Source organism: Branchiostoma belcheri, unplaced genomic scaffold (assembly GCF_001625305.1).
Source record: "Branchiostoma belcheri isolate BF01 breed outbred unplaced genomic scaffold, Haploidv18h27 scaffold52, whole genome shotgun sequence".
In the NCBI taxonomy this organism is placed as follows: Eukaryota; Metazoa; Chordata; class Leptocardii; order Amphioxiformes; family Branchiostomatidae; genus Branchiostoma; species Branchiostoma belcheri.
In genome coordinates, this window is record NW_017804154.1 from 466,475 (window position 1) to 481,640 (window position 15,166).

The 15,166-nt window shown below is 43.9% G+C and overlaps 1 protein-coding gene across 3 annotated transcripts in view; it reads left to right on the plus strand.

Moving 5' to 3' along the window:
* The first annotated feature begins 503 nt into the window (after positions 1-503).
* LOC109480775 (B-cell lymphoma 3 protein homolog) overlaps positions 504-15,166 on the plus strand; it is an 18,001-nt gene continuing 3,338 nt past the window's right edge. Inside the window, exons 1-7 of one of the 3 annotated variants that reach the window (XM_019783074.1) lie at positions 506-1,658; positions 7,889-8,066; positions 10,469-10,577; positions 11,048-11,249; positions 11,406-11,494; positions 11,624-11,869; positions 12,124-12,353. In XM_019783074.1, coding sequence (XP_019638633.1) covers positions 1,166-1,658; positions 7,889-8,066; positions 10,469-10,577; positions 11,048-11,249; positions 11,406-11,494; positions 11,624-11,869; positions 12,124-12,180 — 1,374 coding nt within the window. In that variant the 5' untranslated portion in view covers positions 506-1,165 and the 3' untranslated portion in view covers positions 12,181-12,353. Of the gene's footprint in view, positions 1,659-7,888; positions 8,067-10,468; positions 10,578-11,047; positions 11,250-11,405; positions 11,495-11,623; positions 11,870-12,123; positions 12,354-15,166 lie in introns of those variants that run through there. The other 2 variants (XM_019783073.1, XR_002140853.1) reach the window with 2 other exon arrangements.

Here is a 15,166-nt window from a genome sequence, read left to right on the forward strand (position 1 = left end):
CTTATTTATTTTTGCGCTCTCGTATTAGATTTAGGGTCCCGGGGCGACGCCATCCATACAAATTACCTGGTGCAGCCTAACAGGTTGTTCCACGCAGCGCCATCTAGCGTTTCACACCAACATAGTATTTCTTCATGGACCGCTGCCGCTAACCTTCAACGTTCGCTCAACATTGAGGAAGGAAATGACTCAGGCTCACGAGGTGTGGGATTTCCTCAGAGGGATTGGAATTCAGAAAACAACACTCCTTGTGATGGGGCCGACTCACACGACTTCACATTTCTCAATGGTCCAGTTGTTTTATTTATCGACAAAGCAAGGGGAAAGGGAACTTTTTTTCATGAAAATGCAACTCCAAACATCCCTAGGTATCCTGTTGAAATAACGTACATGCATATGTATATGTATATGTATATGTATCCTTATGATTATAGAACTTCTTTGCTTTGTTTCTGCAAATGTAGTTCACTGCATACGTATGTACGTATACGCATCTCAGGTCTTTTGAACAGGTGAGTTGAGGTCATAGGTCAGACGAACCGTGTTTACAATAGATAAGAAAATGCTGGCACGTTTCAACATGTTCACACCACATGTCTTTCACGGATCATTTTGACATATTGCTTTTCGTTGTACAAGCAGTGGCATATAGTCCCGTTTCTGTGTAATCGCCCACATCAGTGTAGATAAATAGCTTCCAAACGATCGCCCAAACGGGCGGTAACTAGAGGGCACCGGCTATTCCAGGGAGGTAGGGCCCAAGGCCAATGATTATCCAGAAAACAATTTTTATCAGCTCTACTACTTATTTGGCGGTTACGCCTATTCATGGTAACATCATAATCACCCCCTCAGGCTAAAAGAGCCCACTCTCTACCGCCGGTGCCTGGTGGGGGGAGGAGGTAACGCTACAGGTGGGACTTCCCCGGAAAAATCCACTTTTATCGGGAATCGCCCTTCTGATTGGTCGCCTGGGTCAGGTGACCACCGGTGATCTACCTGTTGTGTTTGACATGCAAAGTTTCACCTAGCGCGGGCAGGCTGGGTCTTGGGTGTCACACACCTTTGTTCTACCTTCCGCGGCCGGGTCCTGTGTGTCCCTGCCGTCATAGCTGCGTAGGAGGCCCCTATCTGCAGTAGTAACTCTAGGGGGAACTTGCCGGGAATGCCCGACGAGGCTTACGTGAGTTACACGCTAGGTGACACCAACCATGGCAACGGTAGCGTGATGGACGGGAGCCGGAGACGATTTCTGGGACCTCCCTTTACCGTCGGTATCGGGGGCCCTCCCCCTATCATCCAAACTATGGCGCCCAGGCCGTCACTCGTGAGCCACGTACAGGTTCCTGTCACCATGCTATACAGCAATGGTGCACTGAGACCAGCTGGTACAGTCCAAGCAGTGCCGCAAACGGCGTCCACAGGTAACACCGAAGCGCTGAACATGACCAAACGGAGACTCGAACAGAGCGAGAACGAAAAGCTCCCGCCCAAGAAGAGGAAAACAAACTTTGTGCAGCACGACGAGGAGAGATCGGCTCCCAGTCCGACCACAAGCACCAACTCGGGGGAAGGCAGCAGTCATGTCAGGTTGAACGACAAACCCATGGACTTACGAGTGAAGCAAGAGCCGAGGACACAACCACAGTGTCAACAAGGTAAGAACAAATATCATATCTAATGATAGATCTATCAAATCATGATAGGTAGTTTGTTTGTTTGTTTGTTTGTTTGTTTGATCCCATTGTTCATCGACCTGCTGTCCACGTTTCATTGAGGGAAGGGATCAGGGTCAGAGAAAATATGAAAGATGCAGATAATATATTTTTGAAGTCCTGAGAAATCCATGAACATATTTAACGTAATTATTATCAAATGCATAGTAATACACGTACCAATGCTGAGCTGTTTACCTGCTCCAGGGAGCCATTCTCACTTGAGGTTTCGGATATCAAATGCCAATCGTTGTTTTAGGTCACCACAAGGCCATGGTCACATTTTTATTGAGAGCTTTGCAGATTGTGACAGGAATATGCTGACGGTAATGTTTATGTAGGAGTTGAGGAAATGATGCGAATGGGGTCAACGTCCGAGAAAAACAATGACATGTCGTGGGGGTTTTGTAAGACCCGAGAAGATCCTGCCAACTTTTCATATTCAAATACAAATTCCTGGAGCCCTTCGAACGACTAAACAGCGTATGGGGAGATGGAAACCAGGCGCTGCAACGGGGAAACCCCGGACAAAATCCAGTCCAGATGTAGCGAGTAGAGCCAACCTGCCATTCACAATTATAATTGGTTTTTATTCTCGATTCCCTACGGGTGTGTACGCCGGACCAGGGCTTAGAGAGGATATAATGTGCTGTTGAGTGTGTCGGGGAGTTACAAGGGTCCTCTCGACACGCATGCAGGCCGACAAAATCTTGTGTTGTTGACAAGCTGGCCTCATAATCACTAACTGACTTGGAAAGTGCTTATCCCGTTTCAAACCTCCACAGAAGCTTCATGAGTTCACTACATAGTGCGGTTACCGACACTCAGATATGTTTATGATATTATATGATATAATACGATACAAGCATAGGTAAAACTCCGATCTCTCCTGGTCTAAAGTTCGATGTGTCAACACAAGACAGGAAGACGCCAGGTGGTAATATTGTCTGATAAAGGTAGCTAAATGTATGATTGACAGTTTACCGACGCTTGTAATATTTTCCTTAATCGATTACTACTGTTGCTATGGGTGCACACCTTAAGGATAACTGCATAATGCGTTTTATTGCAACGACGTTTTTTTAAAATATCACGTGTTAATCAATACACTGTTATCATGGTAAAAAAAGGACAAGGGAGATTGACATTCATTACGAACTGCAAGCATAGCATTTAACATGTAACTTAATTTAAGGTATGCCATTCGCATATAATATGCCTTATTTGACTCTATTGCTCGGTCTCTAAGAGGGAAACGCCTCTACAAGTTCTTAGAACATAGCCACCTTTCCTCAGCCAATCAGGAGCCTGTATTTCTTGTGACTAAATCCACATAGTGCGGTCCCCAAAGGGACAGGGGTGTACTAACCAACGAATAAATTAGACTAAGTCGGAGACGCCCATGTACTAACCAACGAATAAATTGACTAAGTTGGAGACGCCCACCATTCACATGCAAATAAATTGATTAAAAAAATTAACAACACAAGAAAACAGCAGTTTGATCAATTTCCCTGTATATCTTTATTCAAAAAGGTAGACAAAAGAAACTCATGACAAGGAAAGTGAACAACGAACAGAGAATGAATAATGAGTATGGATGAAGACAAAAAATCAGAAGGTTTCTTACAAATGTCATGTATAACGAGAGTTTCTCATACATTGTAAAAAAAATGAAACACAGAAGCTACAAACTTTTAGCGATACATTAAAACGATGCAAAGTCTTCCCAACATGTCTGACATGATTTGCACATTCTTAAACTTTGAAAACAAACCACGGTAAGACTAAAAAAGAATACACCAACATGCTTAGACAGCAGGGCAGGCACTGGGCGAGGGAAGGAGGGGTTAGAGCAGGAACGAGTCGGCCCGGGAAAGAACACTGAACAGGCCGGCAGAGACGCCACGACCAACTTGTTTGGGATCAGGTCAGGGACTGCTGTCTCAGACAGACAACCGAGAATTTTTTAACCCAAAAACAGAAGGCATTGTGGGGCTAGCAAGGTGTTGTAAACCATGACAAGAACCGCTATGCATATTTCACACAAGGCTGCGAGAAGTAGCTCAGCTGCAATTCATGAATGAGAACAAAAGGACGTACTACAAGCTGTAATGTTGTTGGTAAGGTTTCTAGGAAAACAAACGAGTGGTTTTTGAAGAAAACAAAACATGGATTGTGTAAAATGTATTTCTTCTGCTTCGGAAAGATGGTCATGTTCTAAGTCAGTTAAAGGATGGGCGAATTGCTCGTATATGTGGATTTGGTACAGCCCCGCACCCCCCTCGGATTTTGTTGGCACCCCTCGGGCTCCGCCCTCGGGATGCCAACAAAATCCTTGGGAGGGCGGGGCTGTACCAAATCCACATAAACTCGCTCCGCCCATCCTTTAACTAATACATATTTCAGTAGCCAAACATACCAGTACATGTACACAATGTACATGCCGATGTGAGTGAGTCATGGCGTCCGTGAACTCCGTAAGGCCGAAAAGACAACATCGGTGTTTTGAGTGCACAAAGCTATGACTCGAGCTGATGGTAAGGCAAACCTTGGCATCTTTACTAACTTCACATACTAGTATTACGATCTATGCGTTGGGTGGATATATCTTGGGTTACAGGAATGCACTGTGTCGAACGACCTCGAGCTCGTTCCCACTGTCGACTGATCATGATGCTCTCGGATTATATACAATAAAAAAATTAAATAAGATTAGGGGGATACGGAAACTTCATCGATGTGATGTGAATTATACACCGCTAAGTTAAAATAATAGTGTCGGCAATCTTAAACGGCGCCCATGCACACGGACTGTTTAAAAAGTTTGGGTACAAGGTATGGTCAAGGAAGATGTATTTCTAGATATATAAAAAGGTTAAAAATATATAATAAGTTTTTATTTAGTTGATTAAAAGCTTCATTAGTATTTCTCTGAATCTGAAGATATATAAAAGTTTTTAAAATATGTAATAGATTAAACAACTCCCTTGGTGTTACTATGTAAATGACCACTCAACAACGAAACTTTAATTAAGATTATTTCACAATGTACATCGGCCCAGGCCTTCTCAGAAAGCCTGCTAAGAATTCATTTTTAGTTTCGCTTGACCATGTTTGGTGATGATGTGAAACTAACAACGCCTATGTATGCTTTGTGCATGCTCTTTACCGCAAGTTTCGAATTATTTCATCAGTTGCATATTAATGAAGCACAGAATAGGTAGTCAGTGCACCGAAACATGTAAGTGTCAAAACAACCTGATTCCCTATGTACGCCGCAGGAAAAAAGAATGACGCAGTAAATGAGCCATATTTTGTGCCCTGATACCATGTAACATTAGCACAGGTTATTTTCCGAGATATACAGAATTAACATCGGCCTTGTCAACATACGTGTATATATATCCTTCAGTGCATGTATTGAGGACAGCAGCAGGCATTACCCACAGTTTGACGAACTAACGGCTGAGAAAATTGACCGAAACGCGACCCGGTTTATAATAGCTAGCTTAAAATCTGGGGTTTCACCGTTTGAGTGGTCAGCCAATGGGGGAAACACCTGAGTGGACGCGCCCAGTATCAGGTGACCGCGCACCTTCGGCAGGTAAACATCTCGCCAGCGTTACTGAGTAAACAAAAGAAAGGGGTCGGGCCACTCACCTAGCGCGTGCGTGTCCACCGCCATGATTGTTCTGTATTTTTAGAGCGTGTGCTATGACTTCTTGCCTACATTGTTATGTTGTTTTCCATGTTATCAAAATGATAAGGGACACCCGGTAATCATATTCAGGATCACAACTATTGTTGAATGACTTTCAACAACAGGAGCACAGCAAGATATCCAATAAAATTTATAGTGAAGAAAGGAGCTTCAAATGTCCTAAAAATAAATAAAAAAAGATAATATCTAACTTCTTTTTTGACCAGCTGACCAGCTTAATTACAGCTAACATGTCATGTCGTGACTTGGTTCATACACTAACACCAGTCAGTGGACGAGTTGCGTCTGTTGCTTTTGTTCAATTGCAAGCTTTGATGAATATGATTACAATACGCTTAGCTACATATGAATTGAAGGCGACACCATGTCAGTCCGTGCCAAGCACATTAGTCAACGTTAGTTTCCTATTCTTGGAATCCTGACCACATGGGTGCTACAGACATTGTCCACGTGCGGCGTTAGTCGCTAGTTTCCTTGTCATGTGTTCCGAGAACCGCACCAGGAAATGACGAACCTACGGTCGTTTTTAGTCTAGCCTCCTTTATAGCAGGCTCTACGGCAGGGGCTTTTGGGGGGGGGGGGGCAGGGAGGGGGCTTATAATGCACTTATTTTGCAGATATTTGCACTTATTTTCCGGATCCATAACCATCATGTTCGGGTCATAAGAGTATCATTATATAGATAAAACGAATGCGCGCGGCCACATGCCAGACAGCGCCTTGTGCAAGCAATCTTCGCAGACTAGTCAAACAATAAAAGTGTTTCGATAATACTTTTCACTGTCCTAAGAGATCAGACCTTAAATTCACCCATACACATATCTCCCTAAGCCTATAGTTACAGTCCCATATCATACGTTACATATTTATCAACAGGTACTAATCATAACATACGGTTGTCCTGCACATTGGGATGGGTAGGGGGCGTTGCTACTCAACGTGTTTTACAGCAGAAACCAGTGGGGACGATACACTAGGATTTCGAGAGATGTTTAAAATACTAGTAAGGAGAAAAGGAACGCCGTTAACAGGAAAGTTTCAGTGAAGTGAACTTAACTGCACAAGAATGACACCAGGAAAAATCAGACAGGCTTTCATCCAACATTTGTACACAAAACAACCCCCGTCTTCTCCCTTCTTTGCTGGTAACGTGAGGAGTTAAGTTTGCTCTACAAACTAAACAAACAAACAAAGAAAGAAACAAACAAACAAATTCTCTTGTATTGGATGCCTTGTAGGCTGACAAAATAGAAAGCCCGACATGCGCCTAAAAACGTCAAGAACAAGACAAATCTCTGATTGGAGAGTAGGTTTGGTTTATTGGTTTATCTTGTGATTCACTGGAGAGTTCATTCATTTTTCTGTGTATGGGGAAACCCCTAATCATTTTATTTTACTTTATATTACAATTGTAAGCAAATGGAGTCTTTGACTCCCGATTTTTAGCCCATAGTGCTATCTTAAAAGTCCCTTCAGCCCCCGTGTACTTGTAAGGGAGTGTTCAGTACTAAATAACATGAAAAGTAATATATTTCGTCTTTTACTGTTTCCGAAAAGAAATTAAAACCAACAGACAAGTTAGAATTCAAAGTCAGCATGTAGATTAAAGTAGTAACATGTTATATTGTTCGTCATTGTTTGTTCGTCTTTTTCGTGTTACTTGCAATTAGGCTTCGACCTCGAAGAGCGTATAACTTACGATTAAGGGGGTTAAATATTTAACCTCCTTGCTTACAATAGACTGGCTACAAGGCTACGATATATCATTAGTAATGCCGATATCGACCTACAGAGTGCTCTCCAAGATCTACAGTTACGGAAAGAGGAAACTAATCCATGGTGTTTTGATATTCTCTGTCTGAATATTTAGCGGACTTATTCTGAGTCATCCTTCCGTGGGTCAAGTCACATCACAAAAATGTTTTGTTATGACTCGGTGGCTGCACTGATCGACAAGAATGTTGCTTGTTTTACGCGTATTTTTCGGCATTTTGTACGTTTTTCTGGTGATGTCTGTTTGTACCTGTTCACCTCCACCAGAAGGAGATGAACATGAATTAGAAAGCCGTGGGAAAGACCAGCACGCACAAATGCCGGATCCTACATCTGCTTGGGGATTAGTAATGGCTGTCCCAGTGACTTCCGGGTTAGCTGAAATCGTGGTAGAGCAGGCTGGTGGGGAAACCCCTCTAGTACACCTGCTGAAAAGACAGGATTTCCAGAAAAATTGACAACCGTTTAAAACGGATGGTGTCACCATTTGTAGTCTATTGGTGAGACTTAACAGTGGGACAAACGTCATGTCTTACTATAACGTACCTTACTATAACGTAGCCTTCAACGGAGACCGGAGAGGCCTTCTACACGGCGCATCATGATGTATTTCAAAAAGCGTATGCCATGCATCATCCTTACTTTTACGTACCGTGGACGACTTTTTACCCTGCAGGCGCCTCCACCACGGCGGCCCCGGCGGCTCTGCCGGCCATCCCCACGCCGACGCACGGCCCGGTGCGTGCCGCCGTCCCCGTGCCCTTCCCCGGCCCGACGGTGGTGGATCCCCGGGTAGGCATCGTCTCCGGGGCGGAGATACAGATGGCGTCATGGCAGGACGAGGACGGCGACACTTAAGTCACGAACGTTTTTGTTGTTTAGTCATTTATCTACTAGTATATTCTGCTTTTCTTTGAAAGCAATGTGTCACGAGGTAACCATACACCTGTACACCATACTGTTACATGTTATGCTGAGGTCACATTTCCAGGTCGAGGCCCGGCCGAGATTTTTATGTGAACGAAAAATGAACAATTCATATCAAGAATACGACATTGTAAAAACAATTGTGCTCATAATCAATTGTTGCAAATATTTGTGTATTTCATATCATACGTTCCCAGAAACTTCTCGGCCGGGCCCCGGCTTTGAAATGTGACCTAGGTATTAGTCCGATGTAGACCAGCATTACATTCTTAGGATAGCCGCAGATGAGCTATAGCCGTGCACGATCATGTAGATCATTCATGTTGATGACCTTGGCTTACGGAATACGGAAGCAACGGATATGCAAGTTAACCCTCGATCCTGTGATGTGATTATATACGAGAAGTCGAGCGGGCACATCTTGTGACTATCGACGGAGAGTGAATCATCAAAGTATATGTATAAATAACATATGATCAACGCATGGTATATTTGGTCATATGTTTTCGTATTAATTTTTGATTCCATTGACAGTGCTCTAATTATTTTGTATATAGTACATAGTATGAAGCATGTACTTTTTCCTGCGTTCCTTACACAACTGTTCGGTAGTAGTACCGTGAGCATAATTCAAGCGACCAGGGTTACATATTTTGTAGCTACAAGCTACAAGACGGAAATAGATCAAGGAAGACGTGACTTACGACACACGCGCACACACTGACACCGTGTGATACACACACATGTGCGTACGCACGCACACACACGCCTAATGCATGTGTACAACTTAATAATATATTACCTTTTGATTTGATTTGACTTTTTTGTATTATGGTGTTATTTTCATTTGTTGGTGACTTATAAGCCCATACGGGCTGAGCGGTGTGTAGTCGCAGGACACTTAACTTAGTAAATTTTCCTTTTCATTGATTGATTGATTCATTCATTCATCCACTCATCCATCCATTCGCCCATCCATCCATTCATTCACACACACGTACCCACGACGCAGGCACCCATAGACACCCAGAAAAAGTCACAATTCAACGGTACGTATTACGACCGCTGTACATATCAGTAAATGCAGGTTTTATATTCCTAGTGACCCCTTGCGGTGAAATCATATATTGTAACACCACGCATGTTGCCTAACTTCAGAATTGATTCAACAACGAACTTAAACAACACGAAAACCTTATTTTCTCGCCGGCCGCTTAACAATGCATTTACAGTATTACACTTAACATTTTCCTGTTGGAAGAAAAACGGATATCTTCCTCGGAATGTGTTCTCCCAAGTGTTTTTAATTGTGCTTAACGGGGTGACGTAACGTCTTGGCAGGTATGATTTCCGCGTAGCGGAAAATCCCGGCCGTAAAAATCTTCATTGTTCATTCGCTACTGCTACAGGAAACAATTTGCCAGACTTTATAATCCGCGACCTTAGGCGCACTTTGGTCTGACATGGACGTAAATGTAGTTATAATCTCCAAGTAAATTTTGGGAGTGAAAGTAGTTTATCTTTAGTTGATTGGGCGGCTTAATCTCGCTAACACCCCCCTTTCCACTAGAGGCTGCCACCGCTGAGCGACCGCTGAGCCTACAAATATTTGACATGCAGATCGCTTAACGAAAACAAATCACGTTTTGTGGGTTTTGTTGTCTTACAAGTCTTTCGCGCCGTACACATTTCCAATTATAGAGTCAAGGATCGTACAAAGCCAATTTTGGTCGCTCAACGATCACCGTCTAGTGGAAAGGGAGTCTTATGGTACTTTTCCCATGCAATTGCAACAATTGCTTGAACAATGGTTCAAAGTTGTCGGCCTGATGAGGGCTGGCTAAAATGGCTATTCTAGAAACAATGTAATTATGTATAGGAACAAACATTGTGTACGAATGCTTATACCACCTTTATATTTAGCATAACAAATCTCCTAGCAATGACAGGTAACCTGAACCCTGAATGCTACTGCCGTGTAGTGTGGGCAATAACATAACAGCTAGCCGCGTCTGGGCTGTACCACCGGGTGTCGCCCGAGCAGAAATCCTAATGTCGTCGGAACAATGATAACCTGTTGTGATGTCTCATAGCATCGCAGAACGATTAGCGAAAACGTAGAAACGTATAAAATAGGTATGAAGATCACAAGGCACCGTACACAAGGGGGGATCAAGCGTTTTTAAGCGGAAAATTCAGGAAGGACTTCCAAAGGAGGAAGTTACATTGCATATTTGTAAAAGATTAAAAGGGTTTAGAACGTGTGTAGCATAAGATGTCATTGTGACGCATAACATGTGGTATTTGTCTGACACCTGTGTTTGTGTAGGCCTCTTCACATCGCTGTAGTTCAGGGGAACATCCCCCTGATCGAGCGGCTGCTGACGCTGTTGAGTCTCGGGAACAAGAGTGTGGATACCTACAATCATCTCAGACAGGTCAGACTGGAGGAAGTAATACCAGGCACACACATACCTTGCACAGCGCGCCTGTATAAATTCTAAACAAACAGTCCAAAGAAAGACCCAGACAGGTAGAATATGTACGGGTCCAATTCTTTTGACAGGAAAGCGACAGAGACAAAAAAGGCTGGCATCCAGTCTATGTAGTAAAATGTGATGCGTTGACACAACTACGTTTACCATTGCAGATACATACATATTCTCAAGTACACGCAATGAACTCTTCATTAGCTTCAATGGTTACTTATAGAAGCAAATAATAACTTTTGCCAATGGTACAGGAACACCACAGCCAGGGAACCGATGTTTTAGAAGTATCTAGATTGTTAGATGGTTCATTGAAGTTAAAAAATTGTGGAGGTCTGCACACACATTAACAATAGGTCTAGAAGTGCAGAGCGTCGCGCTTTAGCGTTAGCTTATGTCATTTCAAAATTTACTTTCAGGCTCCCTTACATTTGGCTGTCATCACAAGTCAGTGGCCGATAGTTCGCATGCTGGTGCTTGCCGGCGCATGCGCGGACCTGCAGGACAGGAACGGTCAGACGGCGGTGCACCTGGCCTGTCAGCGGGCCAGCATGACCTGTCTGCACACCCTCATCACCTGCACTAAACACCAGCTGGACCTCGACATCAGGAACTATGAGGGTCAGTTCTGTACCTGGAGGTTTTGTTTTGGATGGGTTTGTGTGTATGCTCGTCCAGCAGAGAGGAGTATGTTGATACATTTGTATTTGGGTTCTTGATTGACAGGGACGTTTTGAAGAATCAATGACAAATAGATGTTTCTCCGTGTTCTTCTAGGTTTGACGCCGCTACATATCGCAGTGAACACTGGGAACAAAGATGTCGTCGCATTCCTTGTGGAGAGCGGGGCAGACATTGAAGCAACGGTGACTGTCACTCTATTAATTCATTGGTTTCTGATAACAGAAATACAGGCAATGTCAAATTCTGACCTAATATCCATAATTTTGAATAAAAAAGATAGATGTATGAACAAACTTTATGTCCTCCTTTAGGACGGTAAAAGCGGCAGAACAGCCCTGTTCTACGCAGTAGAAGGGAACCAAGAGGACATCGTTGAGTACCTCCTCGGGGCGGGCGCTAAGGTAAACTCCCAGTGCTACGCAGGGAACACACCGCTCCACACGGCCAGCGGACGGGGACAGCAGAACATGGTGAAGATGCTGATCAAGCACGGAGCAGACATCGGCGTCAAGAACTGTCACAACGACACGCCACTGGCCGTGGTCAACAACAAAACGGTAACGCCCACTTTAATGGTGTTTGAGGTTGCCACTGTATGCACCGCTGAGCGACCATTATGTAGTTGACAGAGAGCCTCAACAAATTTCATGGACAAAGAACTTTTTTGCGTCTTGTGTATTCTGGTGCAACATATTTCTGCTGTAGAATCAATATAATAATGGTCACACAAGTCCAATTTGAGCGCTCAGCGATCGGCATCTATAGTTGAGGTCTTAAAAGCAAATTGCATGTTTCTGCTGTTTTCGCACAGATAAGTCAGATGCTGAGAGGAAGATTCAAACCCGCCGCAACATCATTCAACAACTAAGGCTCCCACTCAGACGTTACCAATCACCGCCTTCAAACTCGCGGGCCTGAAGGTACCACCTGTTCTCCGCAAGGTGGCGCAACTGAAGGACACTCCCAGCGCACAAAACAGCCCACAGTCATCCACGGACAGTCAGTCTCGAGAGGGGACCCCAAAAATGTCGGAACAATCGCCTGCAGCCAGTAGCGCTTNTTGTGAGACTTAACAGTGGGACAAACGTCATGTCTTACTATAACGTACCCTGGGTGCCTTCAACGGAGACCAGAGAGGCCTTCTACACGGCGCATCATGATGTATTTCAAAAAGCGTATGCCATGCATCATCCTTACTTTTACGTACCGTGGACGACTTTTTACCCTGCAGGCGCCTCCACCACGGCGGCCCCGGCGGCTCTGCCGACCATCCCCACGCCGACGTACGGCCCGGTGCGTGCCGCCGTCCCCGTGCCCTTCCCCGGCCCGACGGTGGTGGATCCTCGGGTAGGCATCGTCTCCGGGGCGGAGATACAGATGGCGTCATGGCAGGACGAGGACGGCGACACGTAAGTCACGAACGTTTTTGTTGTTTAGTCATTTATCTACTAGTACATTCTGCTTTTCTTTGAAAGCAATATGTCACGAGGTAACCATACACCACACTGTTACATGTTATGCTGAGGTCACATTTCCAAGCCGAGGCCCGGCCGAGGCCCGGCCGATGTGAACGAAAAATTAACAATTCATATCAAGAATATGACATTGTAAAAAAATTGTGGTCGAAATCAATTGTTGCAAATATTTGTGTATTTCATATTATACTTTTCGTTCCCAGAAACTTCCCGGCCGGGCCCCGGCTTGAAATGTGAAATGTGACCGCGGCATTAGTCCGATGTAGACCAGGTCTACGTCACAACATTAAAAATTTTCTTCTTTCTTGCAACTTCATTCGTCACATTCGTCTTACAGCCTTCGTACAATCGCAAACTGCGAACATTAGGATAACCGCAGATGAGCTATAGCCGTGCACGATCAAGTAGATAATTCATGTGGATGACCTTGGCTTGAGGAATACGGAAGCAACGGATATGCAAGTTAACCCTCGATCCTGTGATGTGATTATATACGAGAAGCGGGCACATCTTGTGACTATCGACGGAGAGTGAATCATCAAAGTATATGTATAAATAACATATGTTCAACGCATGGTATATTTGGTCATATGTTTTCGTATTAATTTTTGATTCCATTGACAGTGCTCAAATTATTTTGTATATAGTACTGTAGTATGAAGCATATACTTTTTTCCTGCATTCTTTACACGAGTGTTCGGTAGTAGTACCGTGAGCATAATTCAAGCGACCAGGGTTACATATTTTGTAGCTGCAAGCTACAAGACGGAAATAGATCAAGGAAGACGTGACTTACGACACACACACACACACACACACACACACGCACACACACACCGTGTGACACACACACACACGTGCGTACGTACGCACACACACGCCTAATGCATGTCTACAACTTATATTACCTTTTGATTTGATTGGACTTTTTTGTATTTTCATTTGTTACTTTCATTTGTTGGTGACTTATAACACTGAGCGGTGTGTAGTCGCAGGACACGTAACTTAGTAAATTTTCCTTTTCATTGATTGATTGATTGATTCATTCATTCATCCACTCATCCATCCATTCGCCCATCCATCCATCCATCCATCCATTCATTCACACACACGTACCCACGACGCAGGCACCCACAGACACCCAGAAAAAGTCACAATTCAACGGTACTTATCACGACCGCTGTATATATCAGTAAATGCACGAAAACCTCATTTTCTCGCCGGCTGCTTAACAATGCATTTACAGTATTACACTTGACATTTTCCTGTTGGAAGAAAAACGGATATCTTCCTCGGAATGTGTTCTCTCCGGTGTTTTTGTGCTTAACGGGGTGACGTAACGTCTTGGCAGGTATGATTTCCGCGTAGCGGAAAATCCCGGCCGTAAAAATCTTCATTGTTCATTCGCTACTGCTACAGCCTACAGGAAACAATTTGCCAGACCTTATAATCCTCGACCTTAGACGCACTTTGGTCTGACATGGACGTAAATGTACTTATAATCTCCAAGTAAATTTTGGGAGTGAAAGTAGTTTATCTTTAGGGCGGCTTAATCTCGCTAACACTCCCCTTTCCACTAGAGGCTGCCATCCCTGAGCGACCGCTGAGCCTACAAATATTTGACATGCAGATCGCTCAACGAAAACAAATCACGTTTTGTGGGTTTTGTTGTCTTACAAGTCTTTCGCGCCGTACACATTTTAAATTATAGAATCAAGGATCGGACAAAGCCAACTTTGGTCGCTCAACGATCGCCGTCTAGTGGAAAGGGAGTCTTATGGTACTTTTCCCCTGCAATTGCAACAGTTGCTTGAACAATGGTTCAATGTTGCCGGCCTGAGGGCTAGCTAAAATAGCTATTCTAGAAACAATGTTTAGGAACAAACATTGTGTACGAATGATTATACCACCTTTATATTTAGCATTACAAATCTAGCAATGACAGGTAACCTGAACCCTGAATGCTACTGCCGTGTAGTGTGGGCAATAACATAACAGCTAGCCGCGTCTGGGCTGTACCACCGGGAGTCGCCCGAGCAGAAATCATAATGTCACCTGAACAATGATAACCTGTTGTGATGTCTCATAGCATCGCAGAACGATTAACGAAAACGTAGAAACGTATAAAAAAGATATGAAGATCACAAGGCACCGTACACAAGGGGGGATCAAGCGTTTTTAAGCGGAAAATTCAGGAAGGACTTGCAAAGGAGGAAGTTACATTGCATATTTGTAAAGATTAAAAGGGTTTAGAACGTGTGTAGCATAAGATGTCATTGTGACGCATAACATGTGGTATTTGTCTGACACCTGTGTTTGTGTAGGCCTCTTCACATCGCTGTAGTTCAGGGGAACATCCCCCTGATCGAGCGGCTCCTG